This window comes from Pezoporus wallicus, unplaced genomic scaffold, assembly GCF_028554395.1.
Source record: "Pezoporus wallicus isolate ANWC-B61680 ecotype Strahan unplaced genomic scaffold, APGP_CSIRO_Pwel_v1 contig_6899, whole genome shotgun sequence".
Taxonomy (NCBI): Eukaryota; Metazoa; Chordata; class Aves; order Psittaciformes; family Psittacidae; genus Pezoporus; species Pezoporus wallicus.
The window spans coordinates 1,936,141-1,952,134 of record NW_026638613.1 but is presented as its reverse complement, the minus strand read 5'-3'; the positions used below and the strand labels follow the sequence as shown (position 1 = coordinate 1,952,134).

At 37.9% G+C, this 15,994-nt stretch overlaps 1 protein-coding gene across 2 annotated transcripts in view; it reads left to right on the top strand.

Moving 5' to 3' along the window:
• ECT2 (epithelial cell transforming 2) overlaps positions 1-15,196 on the top strand; it is a 32,284-nt gene extending 17,088 nt beyond the window's left edge. For both annotated transcript variants that reach the window (XM_057411545.1, XM_057411546.1), the window contains 9 exons: positions 930-1,026; positions 1,759-1,840; positions 2,780-2,858; positions 3,051-3,170; positions 5,134-5,272; positions 7,079-7,233; positions 9,275-9,382; positions 10,530-10,676; positions 13,943-15,196. In XM_057411545.1, the coding sequence (XP_057267528.1) occupies positions 930-1,026; positions 1,759-1,840; positions 2,780-2,858; positions 3,051-3,170; positions 5,134-5,272; positions 7,079-7,233; positions 9,275-9,382; positions 10,530-10,676; positions 13,943-14,032 (1,017 nt within the window). In that variant the 3' untranslated portion in view covers positions 14,033-15,196. The remainder of the gene's footprint in view (positions 1-929; positions 1,027-1,758; positions 1,841-2,779; positions 2,859-3,050; positions 3,171-5,133; positions 5,273-7,078; positions 7,234-9,274; positions 9,383-10,529; positions 10,677-13,942) is intronic.
• Positions 15,197-15,994: the final 798 nt, after the last annotated feature.

Genomic DNA, 15,994 nt, shown 5'->3' with positions numbered 1-15,994 from the left:
GGAAAAACATAGAATTTTGGAAGTCTTGAGAAATGAGAACATCTCTTGGTGAGACAGAAATAGGGAGGGATTGAAGTTTCATCCCTCAAGCTTCTTGTAAGACTTTTCTTAAGAGGTTTGAGTTCTTCCTCTGGTATACAGCATTCAAAGTAGGTTAGTTATGTGCACTTGTTGCAGGAAAAAGTGCGTTCTGCTTACTTTCTCACAAATATGTCTTTTCTGTGAAGATAACTAGAGTTGCTGCTTTTTATTGGTCCCCCTCTCTGTGTTTAAAAGACTTGTATTTCTGAAATAGTTTTTAACTAGCTTTTTGCAGCTGTGAAGTTCCAGGGAGGTAGAATCCCTCAACTTCCTGTGACTACTGAATAGGAATGTAACATTGGAGATCTAATGGTAATATTCAAAGAAAGTTATTTGAAGATTAGTCTTAAGACTCTTGAGCTTTTCAGATAAAGGTCTATAGTTGATTAATAGAGCAGCATCGCTTTAGTTACTCCTCTGTATCCAACAAGTCTCTCAATAGTGGAGAAATCATTGTTGAGTTAGATTTGGAAGAGTTGAGCTTCTGTTTTCTGAGGTACCATCAATTATATCCAAGTATTGATATCTAGAAGATGGGGATGAATAAGAGAACAGGCCATCCCCCATCCCATGCCACGTTAGCATCAGCAACAAAGACTTTGGGGGTTGATAATATAGATGATGTAAAACTAGACATTGAGAGCATAAATAATATGATAAATACTGTGCAGATTTGAATATGTATTTTTCTTTTTTTAAACCCAATATATTAATGACTGAGTATTTATGGTAAGTGATCCTTGAACTTTTACTGCAATGCTAGTTTCAAGGAAGACAATTTTTCTCCTAGTTTGGGATTCTGTGTGTATGTGTAAAAAAAATTATTTCCTTTCTCCTCTTTCCCCCAGATAAATCAAGCTAAACCTGAATGTGGCCGTCAAAGTCTAGCTGAACTCCTTATACGTCCTGTTCAAAGGCTGCCTAGTGTTGCTCTACTGCTAAATGGTAATTTAGTGATTTTTTTCCTTTTTTTTTTCTTTTATTATTAGTTTGTCTGTGAAAGTGTTAAAACTAAGGTAATGTCAGCTTTTGGTCATAATTGGTAACTGCTTTTCTCGAGTTAATCACGCTTAATGAGACCAATTACTGAAGAAAGCATACTTCTGGCTAAATTTCACTTGTTCATATATTTGTTTGCAGGATACAGGTAGACGAAAAGTTTGCTCTGACAACAGTTTTGTCTCTTCAAATACAAACGTAATCGAGATTCAAATGCAGCTTGCATAAACTAGAAAGCAATTCATATTGACAAGGTTTACAGCTTCATGTGTTCCACCTGGTATAACCTGTTTGCTGTAATAATGAGTACATAATAAAAATAATAAAACCTGCACCAACACCCTTTGCTTCAGTTAGAAAAAGACTTCTGTGCTTGTCTCTGCAGTTCAACAAAAATAGCACATAGTCTTGTTGATTTTTGAATAGCTCAAGGTTTGGTTTTGTGTTGTAGGTGTTTTGTGTGGGTTTTCTGCTGTGTGTTGTTCTCCTTCCCCCCTCCCTCCCCCCCCCCCGAGAGGCATGGACAGTTGCTGTTCAGTCTACCTCCTCACTTAATCAAGGTTATTTGGACTCAAGGATATATGGTTGTGTTTTTTTTTTTTTTGTTTGTGGTGTTTTTTTGGTGTTTTTTTTGTTTGTTTGGATTTTTTGTTTTCATTTATTTTTTCTTAATTATAGATATTAAGAAGCATACAGCAGAAGACAACCCAGATAAAATAACTCTAGAGAGAGCTATTGAATCATTAAAGGAAGTGATGACGTAAGTGATGTTCATTCTATGAAACATACTGTTATACATCTAGATCTCTCTGTTCCTTCTAAATTGCTCTTAGTGTGTTGTTGCCATAACTTTAGTCTCTGTGTAAATATGCATAGTTGTACATGTACTTTAGTCTCCCTTTGGCTGCTGTTGTTGCTCTGGCATTCTGTGGTAGAGCTCTGTGGCATTGTAACACAGCACTTCTACCTGAACCTCTGCTGACGCCATGCCTCAGCATGAAGCTGAACCTCCCAAGTTCTCTGTTTTGTTCCAGCTCTTATTTCTGTCTATTCCCCCCAGAAAAGACATGTTTTGTCTTTAAATCTTACTTCTATGCCTACGTCTACTGAAAAGACATGCTATTGGTGAAAGATTAGTTTCTCCTCCGGTCTTGTATTAGCTATTCATGGCACCATGCCATGAATTAATTAGCTTAAATCTGAAGTTGTTCAGACTGTAAATTTCAATTCTTTTGAAGTATAGTGTATGTCTCCAGCATGGAGACTGCCTGCATTAGTTGGGTAAATGTTTGTTCAATTTTTAACAACATTTACTTTTAAATTATAATTATTCTTGCATCTGCTTCTTTGTGAGCTGCAGCCCTGACTTGGAGGGTTAAAATGCAGGCTAGAGAGAACTGCAGTGGGTCAGTCTCTAGTCCAAAATCTTATGGGCAAGGAAGGGAATTCTGTATTAACTTTATGGTGTGTCAACTAGTGATAACATAACAAGAATAGGTCTGAAGTTTCCTATGTGCTTAGCATATGGTATTTGAATACGTCAGTGAGCAAGAGTGGTTGTTTTTTTTTATGTTTTCTGGTTCTGCTGTGTAAACTAGAGCTCTGAATGTTTAGCTTCATTATTTTTGAATGTTTTGAATACAGTGCATTCGTTTGCTGTTGCCTGATACTGAAGTTAAATATGATATGCTTTCCTCAGACATATTAATGAAGACAAAAGAAAAACAGAGGCACAGAGGCAGTTCTTTGATGTTGTCTATGAAGTTGATGGATGTCCAGTAAGTAATTTCTCTGAAGCTGCTAGACCTCTAAAATGACTGTGCACTGGCTTGCTCCCTTTACTTTAAAAGCATGTGAGTTTAAAATGCACTGGTGCTGGTTTAAATAGATTTCCAGTGTTAAGTTGTAAGCAAGCAGTAATCCAGCTCTTGAACTAAATGCTTAATGAGCTTTTTGCTTCTATCACTTAGGCAAATCTCTTGTCCTCTCACCGAAGCTTAGTTCAGCGTTTGGAAACTGTAGCACTTGGTGATGACCTCTGTGACAGGGGAGAACAGGTCACACTCTTTCTATTTAATGATTGCCTAGAGGTAAGATGACTGTATATCTGATGAACTGAATTTTGTGAAAGGCTTGACACTACATATGAATGTAAACAAAATTTAAAACCTGGGGAACAGAAGTCTAAGTCGTGGAAAGCTGATAGTCCAGCAGACGCTGATGTTGCCTTTCCATTAGTTATTGCATAAGCCAACACAAGTAGCTAGTCACTTCTGGATGTTTTGGAGGTGTTAATGTAACCTTTATGTCTTGCAGCCAGATCAAAAAATTTAAAAGAAGCTTAGTATGGTAAGAAATAAATGTTTATTTGAATAGCACTTTGAGTAGTACCAGTGGATGAAAAAGTGCTGGAGACCTTGGCTCAGCAGGATGCTTGTCCTTTTAAGATTTAGTCATATTTAATGTAAGTAGACATTAGGACTGTGGGGCAGATCTGTCTGTGCTTAGACTACCAAAAAAAAGAATAATCGCATATTAAATGCCTTAGACAAAAAGTACATTAGCAAGAACTAGAAGGGAAAAGTAATCTAACAGAGGTTTTGGAGACCTCTGTGGAGAAGCAGAGGTTGTAAAAGATACTTTATGGTAGTACTTGTTACTGTCTACAGCAGTAAAAACACTGTCTTCATACAAGACTAACTCTATAATAATCCAAAATTAGTGCTGTCTTAAGCAGCACTTAAAAACAAAAGCCTGTTGTTGTGACTAGTGATGGGCTCTTCCTGGGAGTCAGGTTGACTCAGCTTCATCGCTTCTTGGAAAGAGGAAAATGAAAACACTTTCAATAAAACTTTTTGACTTGTCTCTTGTACAAGATACAAGCAACTGTAGATTGCTTACTTAAAAGGACATAGAATCATAGAATAGTTAGGGTTGGGAAGGACCTCAAGATCATCTAGTTCCAATCCCCCTGCCATGGGCAGGGACACCTCACGCTAAACCATGTCACACAAGGCTCTGTCCAACCTGGCTTTGAACACTGCCAGGGATGGAGCGTTCACGATTTCCCTGGGCAACCCATTCCAGTGCCTCACCACCTTCACAGTAAAGAACTTCTTCCTTATATCCACTCTAAACTTCCCTGATTAAGTTTTAACACATTACCCCTTGTCCTGTCACTACAGTCCCTAGGGAAGAGTCACTCTCTAGCATCCTTATAGGCCCCCTTCAGATACTGGAAGGCTGCCATGAGGTCTCCACGCAGTCTTCTGTTCTCCAGGCTGAACAGCCCCAACTTTCTCAGCCTGTCTTCATATGGGAGATGCTCCAGTCCCCTGATTATCCTTGTGGCCCTTCTTTTCCAACAGTTCCATGTCCTTTTTATGTTGAGGACACCAGAACTGCACACAATACTCCAAGTGAGGTCTCATGAGAGCAGAGTAGAGGGGCAGGATCACCTCCTTCGACCTGCTGGTCACGCTTCTTTTGATGCAGCGCAGGATACGGTTGGTTTTCTGGGCTGCAAGCACACACTGCCTGCTCATTTTAAGTTTCTCTTCGACTCACATACAAGATATGTATGTGTTAATGTGAAGTAAAAACTGACTGACTAATGTCCACTGGAAGATCCACTTGATGACTGCATGCACAAGCAACAGCAAGTGATACTTCTAGGATATGAAGCCTTTAGATGACCTTGTGGTAGGCTTCAAAGGGCCCTTGCTTGTTATGCAGGGTAGAATTGAAGTCTGTAATGAAAAATTACTTCCCCTTTTGATGCTTTTTTCAAAAGAAAAAAACCTAAAAAAGTTTGAGGTGAGTGTATTGGTACCAACTAACAAATATTGCTGGGCCACTTCAACTGTAGACAGTGAACAGTGAAATAAACAAGTTCCCTAAAGATTTATGTGGTAAATAGGGTAAAATACTCCATAGTGTTCTCTGTAGCAAGGCTTTCTGTGCCTTGCTGTATACTAGAAGGTGAAAGAATAGAAAAGACAAATCAATGGCAATAAACCCTCTTTTACCTTTTTGTCTTCTATTTAACCACAGATTGCAAGGAAACGGCATAAAGTTATTGGTGCTTTCAAGAGTCCCCATGGCCACACAAGGCCTCCTGCATCTCTCAAGCATGTTGTTCTCATGCCTCTCTCCCAGATCAAGAAAGTCCTAGACATCAGGGAGACAGAAGGTCAGTATGTTTTGAAGTGCTGTGATAACTAATGAAAACTGTTGTTCAGAGTATAAAGGATGAAGGTTGGGCTGTCATGGAATAGAATCCTAAGGTATATTTCATATAATCTCAGAGTATCAGGTTGGAAAGGATCTTGAGGATCATCTGGTCCAACCTTTCTTGGCAAAAGCACAGTCTAGATAATAACATAGCCCAGCTCTCTGTCCAGATCTATTTTTAAAAGTATCCAAAGTTGGGGAACCCACCACATCTATAGGGAGGTTATTCAATGGCTGTTTGTTCTCATTGTCTGAAACAATGTTGTACGGTATGTTAGGTATGTGATTCTAGTACAAGCTTCTCCTTAAAGCACTGTGGAAGCTTGACAATTCCTTGCATTGACACATTTTCCCTTTTCAAGAATCACTGCAGGATGCTGAATTTGGCTGAACTACTAAATGCCATTGAGAATTAGCAAATGACAGTGAGAATTAGACAGAGGAGTATACTTGACAGCCCTGATTTACAAAACAAAAAAAAACTACCCCCAAACTTCAGTCCAGAGCATTAGACTGACCAGAGACAAATGCTGTTGCTGTGAAACTAAATCTTCATTTAACTGTGTTGATAATGATAATCGGGAGGAGCTGTGCTTAGCAACTTAAAGGTTTAGATGACTTAATTTCTCTGGCTGCTTTGCCATAGTGAGATTGTAGAGGTTTCGCTGAAGTAATGCATTGCTACATCAGCAGAACACATACTGTTATACTGTTCTAGCTATGATAGTGACTTGAAGTCTGGTCAGATGAGTTCCTAAATCTATATGCTAAAAAACATAGATTTGATATTTCACTGTAGGTGGTGGTATGCAAGTCATACTTGTTCTGCTTTATGTTCTCTGAAGCACCTGAACATGGAAACCCAATAAAAAATAGAAATAGCAGAGTATAGGTAGTAAACGTGTTGAATGCCTGCATGTTTTCAAAGGTACGTTAGGGTTTCTCTTTTAAGAATTCTCTTTAGCTTACTGTGCAACACTTAAGTTTACTTTGGGACTTGGGTGATGGGAGCCATTTGTAAGCATACCATTTCATATCTGTGGAGATATTGGCATGCACATCTTGGGAGAGGTCAGCTACTCTCTTACATGCACTCTTACGGGATTGCCTGTCCAGTGCTGCTTTTCTGAATTGGCAGTGGGTTGTTTTTCCTTTCTCTCTCAACTGTACTTAGTGTGCTTCAGCTGTGTCTGCTGTAAAGGAGTAAATCCTGGTTTCAGCAATAGATTATTTTTCTGCTACTAAGTGAGCAATCTTTGTCAAGTTTAAACAGTAAAACCATTGTAACTTGACTATTTAAATGTGTCATGTATAGTACTAATGTCTTTGTTGCTTTTCCTGCTTTACAAACCAGGGTAACTTGTTCTTTTCTTTGATCTCTGCTCATAAAGAAATTATCTGGCCAACATTTCATTAGTTAATGAAATTGATATTTATTGCTATATACAGTAAAGATAGTCTACAGACTGTAGTATACAGATTATTTGGTAAATAAACAACTGTTGCATAAATGGCTGATTGCAGCCTCTTGATGGAGGGTGCATACAGAACTCTGGCAAGTGATAAAACAGCTATCATGTAAATAAAGACAAAATCCTTGCACCAAATCCTATTTTACCTAACTCTAGCTTCTGGTAGATGGAGACTTAGCTCTTCTGAAGGTCATCCCCTTTTGTCCTCTGTCTCTCCCCCCCCCCCCAAATTATAAGAAAAAATGATTATTCTTTGTCCTAATTCCTTGCCTCTCCTTTCTTATAAACTGTAGATTGCCATAAAGCTTTTGCCTTAGTTGTGCGGCCACCAACAGAACTCAACAACAAGCTACTTAGTTTCCAAATGACGACTGAAGAACCTCCTAAAGAAGATTGGTTGAAGATGTTGTGTCGGCATGTGGCTAATACTATTTGTAAAGCAGATGCAGTAAGTACTCTGGAACCATGTTGCTGATTGGAAACGTTTCTCTCTGGCTTGAAGCACATGAAGCAAAGGAACTTCTTAATAGTGGACATTCTTGAGGTGAAATAGAGCAGAAAACATTTGTGCTAGCATGCCTGCAAGGGAGTGGTTAAAAGGTAGAAAAAAAAAAATGCCTGGAAGTTAGCTTTTACAGAAGCTAATTACGTAAATCAAGAATCATGCCCTTCCCCCATCACAAATTAGTTATAAATAAATTCTGCACCGTATATCTAAACAGAATTGTCTTCAGCTCACTTGTTTCACAGCTGTGTTTCAGTCTGTGGTCCCAGCATTATGATTCTATATGTTTTGCTTTAACTGTGTTAGGTTGAATTCTTTGTTCTGTAGCTTATCTTCCTGAACACCATAATGTGAGAGATATGAAGCATCTTCCTCCTGTAGACATAAGCCTGCCACCTTAAAACAAGAAAATAAATAAAACAATGAAATAAAAAGGCACTGGCCTCACATTTTTAGTTCAGAGTGTGGGCTTTCCACAGCTGGAAAACTAATTTGAAGAGTAGCTCCTCGCCACTTATGGCAATAGATGGCAGCTAATGTTTAAATTGTGAGAGTGTATCCATATCAGTCATCTAAATTGGCTGAAAATATGTGCAGAGTACTTATAGCTGAAACAATTTGGGTTTGAGCTAGGCATATTTTATGTTCTGCATTTTGCTCTTACTGTGCAATATTTGGATGTCTGATTTTTAAAGACATGCATGTTTTGGAAGGGGTAGTTAAGTAATCAGAATAGCATCTTAGTTTTATGTTGCTTGGTTTGTCATAGAATCGTAGAGTCATTTAGGTTGGAAAATATCTTTAAGATTGAGTCTGGATTTACTCATGAGAAACTTGGCTTTGTGCTTTTCCTTTTTAGGTGCTCAGCAGGAAAGGTACTGATTCAGAAGTGTTAATTTTCTTCAATCTGTTTGTTGCCTATCTTCAGTCTCTTGTGTTATGTATAACACAAAAAGATGGAAAAATGTTGTGTTTTTTTAATAGAAATTCAATCTTTGTGTAATAAATTTATCATGCCCCCTTGTCCCAGGACATTCAGACAGATTGTATGCTGACAGATTGTAACCTACTATGCTGAAACCCATTAGTTATAATTTCTGTAATTACTACTTTGTACCAACTATGTAATACTTTTTTCTTCTGATTTAAACGTCAGATTGAGCTTCAATTTCAGCAATCTTCCCCTTTTCCTTGGTTTTCAAGAACTAGTCATGTGAGAATGAGATACAGTTGACTTTGCCACATGGTGGCAGTAAAGGCTTTAACTACCCTTTGTTGGACGCTGGGAATATCCGTACAGCTTACTCTCTGGGTCCTTCAGATTTTGTTTGTGGGCTTTTTTTTTTTTTCTTTCTTCCCCCAAACTTTGGGGGTTTTAGGTATAAACTATGTTTTTTCTCAAACTAAAGCCCAAAACAACAACAAAACCCGCACCTCCTATGCTCCTTCCTACCCCCATAGTTTTATAAGTAATTATCCAAAGATTGCTTTGCACATGCTAGACTTTAAGAATGGGGGGCGGGAGGAAACAAACAGACCTTGTGGCTATTCTGAAATGTCTCTTGAGCTTGAGCTGAAAGACTTACCTCTAGCTATCAAACATGAAGTCTATCAAGATTTAACTTTAGAAGACTGCTAAATGTGTTAGTGAAACAGAGATATGTATCCCATGAAACTTCCTAGGTATACTTCAGAACTAGTGCCTTTACTTTGGTCAACCCTTAACTTGAAACTGAATCAAACCAACCAAACGTAAAACTACTGATGAAGTGGTTTCTTAAACTGATTGCACCAGCAGTTAATCTAATTAAATGGCATAAAAGTAAATAACTGCTTAGCTGTATGTTAGGAGTTAAGTATGGTAATTAAAACCTCTAAATGTGAGGTGAGATTAAAACATCTAAATGTGATCTAATGAACTAGAGAATGATATTTTTACAAGTGCTGGTATTTGGCCATTACTTAAGACTATTTTTGTCTATAGGAAAATCTTATTTATACTGTTGATCCTGACTCAGTTGAAGTAAATACTAAGGATATGGACAGTACGTTAAGCAGAGCATCCAGGGCGATAAAGAAAACCTCAAAAAAGGTAAGATACTACAAAGATAGTGCTTTACAGTAAAACCCATTTTAGTCAGGGAATTGTGCTACTATTCCTGTTTCAGGTGTTTTGTAGTACTCACAGTAGTGACAAGAAAAACTTAATCTGAACTAAAGCTCTTAAGTGTAAGCTCCTTAAAGAAAGAAGGTGGGAAGTGTTTGAGGTTTTGACTGAGTAGTTTTGTATATGGTCTTAAGTGTTATAAGTATTATGTAGTCATTTTTGAGTGTGTTATGGAACTTTGTTTAATATTTTTGACTATATTAACTTTTAACTATATTACAAAAAATGCCCCAACTCTCATCTGTAACTGTTTTTAGTGTATTGGATGGAGTTTTAAAGCTGCATGAAATTATCTAAATTCAAGAACCTCCAAAAGTAGGATGGGTGTAGTGTGTGTCTGTCCTGGTAATAAAGTAGACTCTGAAACAGCAATCAAGTTAAGTGCTGAACACTGCTGTCTGCCAGCGTACACTTTATCTTTGGGTATGGCTTAGCTGCTGTCAACTAATGCACTGAGGAACTGTGCCCTATTCCTCTAAGAGGGTCTGGCTGGTATTCAGGAAGAAGGCTGCTGGTCTGCTTTGTCATGTTATCTGCACACTGGGTTTGAGTCTACTGAAGTCTGGCATGTGAGAAGGGGTGCAGCAAGGAGGAATATATTCCCTGTTCTCAGCAGCCTTGGAGCAGGCTTAGTATGTTCAAGCTGATGAGACTGTTTCTTAGAGAAAGCTGTAGAGGCTGCTGTAGCATGGAAGCTGCTGAAGACTAAATTGAGAGCAGTGTTAAAGAGGGGGGGCTGACTTTGCAGAACCCAGGGAATGTGGGGAAGCATAGTTGACTGGACCTTATTTTGACTTCTTCCTGGATCTCTGCCCTCTGCATCCCTCTCCCCCACCCCATGTTGTCTTCATATATGGACAGTGAGAAGAGCAGTGGCGATAGGGAGCCTTAAAAGTCAGATCACTCTATGGGGGGGGGGGGGGGGGGGGGTGTGTTTAGCTGGTTTTGATATGATTGTATTAACATTTGACACATGTCCTACAGATGTTCAGAATTTGAACAGTAGCCTATATTGTAGTAGTTATTGCAACTTGATTTCTGTCAGTGTATAACTGCTTGTCAAACTCCTCAGGTTACAAGAGCATTTTCTTTCTCAAAAACACCAAAGAGAGCTCTTCAAAGGGCTTTAATGTCACATAGTGCAACAGAAGGAAGAAGTCCCAGTTCAGCTAATGAGAGTTATATAGGCAGCCGACTGACTAGTACATCGTCACTAGCGGTAAGTGATTTGGCTGTGCAGACCAAATAAGTAGCTTTTTAAAGATCACAGTTATTTTAATGCCTGGTGCTGATCTTAATTTAACAATTTCAAGATCCACAGTGGAAAATTTCGTTTTTAACTGTATTCATAGACATGTTATTTTCTGAGAGAGTTGCTTAATGAGAAAATTTACAGTCTGAAAATGCAGAAAAATCTGCTGTATGTACTAGAAACTGAGAGTCACTTTGTACAATGAAGTTTGGAAAATAAAATCAAACTGGCTTCTTTTGCCAGAGATATGTATCCTCTTCTGAGTGAGTAACTTCTTACACACTTACGTTGTTTCGTGCTTTTAGTTTTTGGACAATATGTATGAAATGTGGTGTACACTCCTGAATAGTACAGTGAAAGTATCAATCAAAGTAGTGAGATGATAGACATCCTGTGAAACAAACAGGGAAGGAAGTGTAGAGAAGTATAGATGCTGCAGCCTGAGAGTTTTTAGAAAGGCAAGTGAATTACCTCCTTAGACACATTTAAGAAAACTTGTTAAAATAATCTTTTGTTCTACATACTGCAACTCTTCTGCTGTGCTGGCTACCTATTGCAGGTTTCTTCTACAATAAGTCAGACTCAATTTCTTAGTACAGTGTAGTAAAGCAGACTAGATTTGGAGGAAATTTTTCATTATCTTTGCTTTTATTGTAGTGTTTGAGTAGGTCTGTATGCTGAGTAAACATCTGCTTTAAAGCCTGCGGTTTGTAGGAAAGAAGGCCACCAAGAGGATCTCCTGTGCATCTTACTACTACTGCCTGATATGTCAGTACCTTAATATAGAGATAATTCAGTATGTCTGAGTAGCCATTAAATTGTACGACAGAAAGATACTGCCCTGCTCTCCCACATGAGATAGGCATGAGAAAATATGAAATAATGAGGGAGGATGTAATCACAGTGGACTCCTTTGCTTTAGAGCAAATAAAAAAAAAAAAAGAAGAATCTACCAGTGTGGCTATAACCCAGTTCTCTGTAAAGAGTTTCTTGCTTCAGTTAGGATTGCTCCAAAAACTGCTTTCAAATTCTAATATTCTGTCTTCATTTTGATATAGCACTGTATCTTATTTCTCATGAAAATACAAGTCATGCATGCCTCTCTGTGTGTGTGTCTGTCTCTTACAAAAATACTTTTGTCAGCAAAGCAATAGGAATTTAGAGTAATAAAAACTATTTTCCCATTTCAAATTTTTCCCAGAGCTCTTGGACCTCTGAGGTAGTAAGATGCAGCTTGGCAGCAGATTGTATGCTGTGTGTGATGTTGTGTGTGGTTTGGTTTTTTTTTGTGCATACTTTTGAAATCTTTTTTATTTATTTTTTTTTTTTTTACCAGTCTCACACACCACTGAAACTTGCATTAAGCCTTTTTGGTTGAATTGTAAGGTTATGGAGAAAAGGGATGTTTGGGTTCTAGCTGCTAAAGTTTGGAAACCTGTCTGAGTCAAAGCTGTAATTCAGACATTGGTTTATTTAAATAAAATCCTGGCCTGTGCTTATGTGGGGATTTTCTGGTGTAGAAAAACTGTAGAGTAAAATTATTGATGAAGCTTAGAAGCTTGGAGTTTTTTCTTGTTTGGACTAACTCTTGAACCCCTTCCTAATTGTAGATTGGTTGTTCAACTTCCACGTGCAGCCTAAATGGATCTGTCAAAAGTGCTGTTAATGTTCATCGCTCCAGTTCTGTTGAATGGAGCTCTCAAAATTCCAGGCCTCGACCTGTGCTGTGTCCTGGCTCTCCAAATATTCATCTTTCAAATGCTGTAGAAGAAAAAACCTCTTCCAACTTGGAAAGCTTAAGTGGTCATGTCTTGGACAGATTATGTCCTATCCCTGTTATTATTACTACCACTTGTGATGCTGGAGATGATAACCAGTGTGGTGCTGAAAAATTCTGTACATCAGATGCATGAAGTGAGCAAAAAATCTTGGTTCCTCTAAACTAAGACAGCACGGTACAACACAGTTAAACCCTAGAATCCACAAAGTAAATGGTGCTGGGTTTTTGTTTGATTTTTCTAGTGCATGGACTTAGAGTCAACACTCATGTGTGGTCTAGTTCTGTTTCTGGGTACAAAGTTAATTCTTTCACAAATCCTTTTAATTTTTCAGCATTGTTTTTTTATTTTTATACAACTTAATTACTTAGTGTTTCAGTTCAGTTATCCAAGTGGCAGCGTAGCCCACTGGCCAGAGTTCTGAGGACTTTCATAACTTAGTTTCAGGAAAGTCTCAAGCAGCTGGTTTTACCTATGGTTTTAAGGGCTTTTTTTCCCACCTATCTGTAAATAGAATATCTTGCATAAAATACATCAGAGTCTAGTAAGAGCTGCTATATAAAGGGGAGTTTAGGATTTAATTTTCAAATATTGCCTGTGACTGTGAATAGATGTGCTGTAAACAGGCACAAGTGATATATCCTTACCTGATCGAAATATCCCTGTTTAATAGATTCTTAAAGCATGCAGGTGCACCAAGCTGTCAAACTACCATGACCTGTTTATATGCTGAAGAGCTTGGCTGTCTCTGCCTGATGAGCAACAGAAGACTACTTGCAAAAGAATCTTGAGGTCTAATGTAAAAAGAATTTAAAATCTCAGCTGATCCAAAGAGGTTGACTTTTATTGCTGCACATCAATATGTTGGTTTCACTGTAATTTTAAGTCTGAGAAGTAGCCTTTGCTTCTAGCATCAGAAAAGTAAGGTTTTTGCCCATCCAGGTGCGGCTAAAGCAAGCTTTCACAAATCGTTGTGATTCCTATTGCCTTCTGTAGCCAAGAAGGCATCTATCCAGCATCTAATCTGGGGCTCAAAACTGGGAAGAATACAGAAAGTTATAGGATCTGAAGAGAGCTCCACTTCTCTAAGAGATTCTTATCATATCTCTTGCATTCAGTTTGGGAGGAGATTACCATTGCAAAAAGCATGATGCAAGATCCCTCAAAAGCATGTTTTTGCTTTCTGAATCTCTCAAGGCCGGTAACAAGAAAAAAGCTTTCCTCTGCAATTTGAAAAAAAAAAAAAAAAAAAATTTATTCTACTCATGTGGTGCTGTTTAACTTCTCTGTTTGAAATCTAGAAATGCTGAATCATTCATTTCAAAAGCTGCCAATCTTAACTATCTTCTGCACTGTTACATACCTTATACTATGTATCAGAGAAATGACTACTGCACTGTTGATACTGGTTAATAAATGATCAAATAACTATTTATTTTTTTTTTTTCCCAACAGGGTATTCCTTCTCCTTCTTTGGTCAGTCTTCCCTCGATCTTTGAAAAAAGGAGCCATACATTAAGTCGATCAACAACCCACTTGATATGAAGCAGTTCTCTAATACAGTGCTGTATTGTAGTGACTGACTCGCAGCTTGGCTGTTCAAATGACCTGTTACTGACATTAATGGTACCTTAGTCATTAGCACTTAGCAAAGATTAGAAAAATGTTAGATAACACTAATCACAAGGGCTTTTTAGTTGTATTGAAGCAGATCAGCTAATCAGTGGAATAAGTAACTTGGTCTTCATTTAAGACATAGTATTCCCTTACAGAAATTTTCTCACAAACGTAATGGAAGCATTTTCTTCTATGGAAATTGTCCTCTCTAGTCAATAAACTAATTTTTCAGATTTTGAAATGAAGATGATGTTCAGATAACTCATGGCTAGTTTGAATGGCTTTTATGCTTTTCTAACTTTGTCAGTTGGCAGAGCACTCTTAATGTTTGAATTGTTAATTTCTTAAATGGAGGTGCATTATGAAGTACCTGACTTTTCAAGTATGACAGTTAACCTGTTGTACAGCTGCTTGTTCCAGATATTTTATAATGGAAGTTGTTTGTAAAGAAATAGAATTGAGTTCCTGTGTTTGCGGTCTTCTGCAGTCTCACTGTAACGCACTGATATGTACATGCATTTATTTGAACAGTAAGTTTAAAGGCTGTGACCTAGCTTCCACCACCAAAAATTATCAGTTGAATTCTTCTGAATTTCCTTGGAGTGGACATCTGAGGAAAATAATTTTACTCCCTTTTAGTAGGGCTGTTAAACCCCCCAGATCCTCTGTCTTCCACATACTTGATCAAGAAATCATTATTTAATGCATGAGAATAGTGGTGCAACATCATAACCTGAGGGCCTTATTTTGGTGTGTCAAATGTTGGGCATAGTTCTCCAAGGCTTTTTATGTGGCTTTCTCATGTATTTGTGTCTTCCTTCAAAACTACATGTTCACTTCTTCCATCTCTGAACACTTAGTATGGTGCAATGCTATCTCAGGAACTATCTAAATATGTATATTTCTGCATTTCCTTAATTGTTTAACTGTCACTCTGTATTAGGAATTCTCAACTTATGGTTCCTTTTTAACCACCTGTGTCTTGTCTTATGTCTGTATGTAACTAGTGATGCTTATGGGCGTGTCAGACTAAACTGATTTTTATATCTCTTTTTGCCAATTCAAGCAATGTAAATAAACTGTTTAAAATAATACTGCTTATGGCTTTGCTAAACGAGGCTTTTATGAGAGTCTACTTTGTCTTTTTACATAAAGAGTTGTGTTGGGCTCCAGCCTACAAACGTACTCTGATTATCTATGTAACTATTATGAATGAAGTATGCAACGTGGTAGGCCTGAATCTGCCAGAATCAAACTTTTTTTCTTTTTAATATATTCACTATTTTCCCATCTTCCCCTGGATAGCTGTATCCAGGGGGCTTTTGTGCTCTTACCTATTCAAAAGAAACATCTGACCTAAGTACACACTGACACACAATAAAGTGGCTCTAGGAAATAAACTATTCAATAAATACTGCTAAAAAAAATCAACAACTTTTGGGGTTCTCATGATTATTTTTTGGATGGGCATCTCCAACCTGATAACCTCCGTAGAAACTTATAATGATATCAGTCTTTTCTTGGATTTCCAAATTATTTGTATTTAGCTTCTACACAGTTTACCTGCACTCAAAACCAGTCGAACTTCTGCTTACTGTATTGCCTAGTCTTGGCATTACTAGTGCTGCGCAGCTTTGCTAAATGAACAGAAAATGATTGCTCAGAGGGCTGCATCCTACTGCTTGTCATTTGGTGCATGTAACTTTCTAATGGAGGAACTCATTCTGCTCAGTCTTGATAACACTTGAAGGAAAAGAAGGGAAGACTGTCTGCCTCCAGCGTGACTTAAGTCTCCTGCATTCTGCGTGCATTATTATCTTAACTTGTGATGTTAAGTTTCACCATCAGGCCCCTATTTTTATTGAAAAGTGCACAGTTTTAAAAAAATCT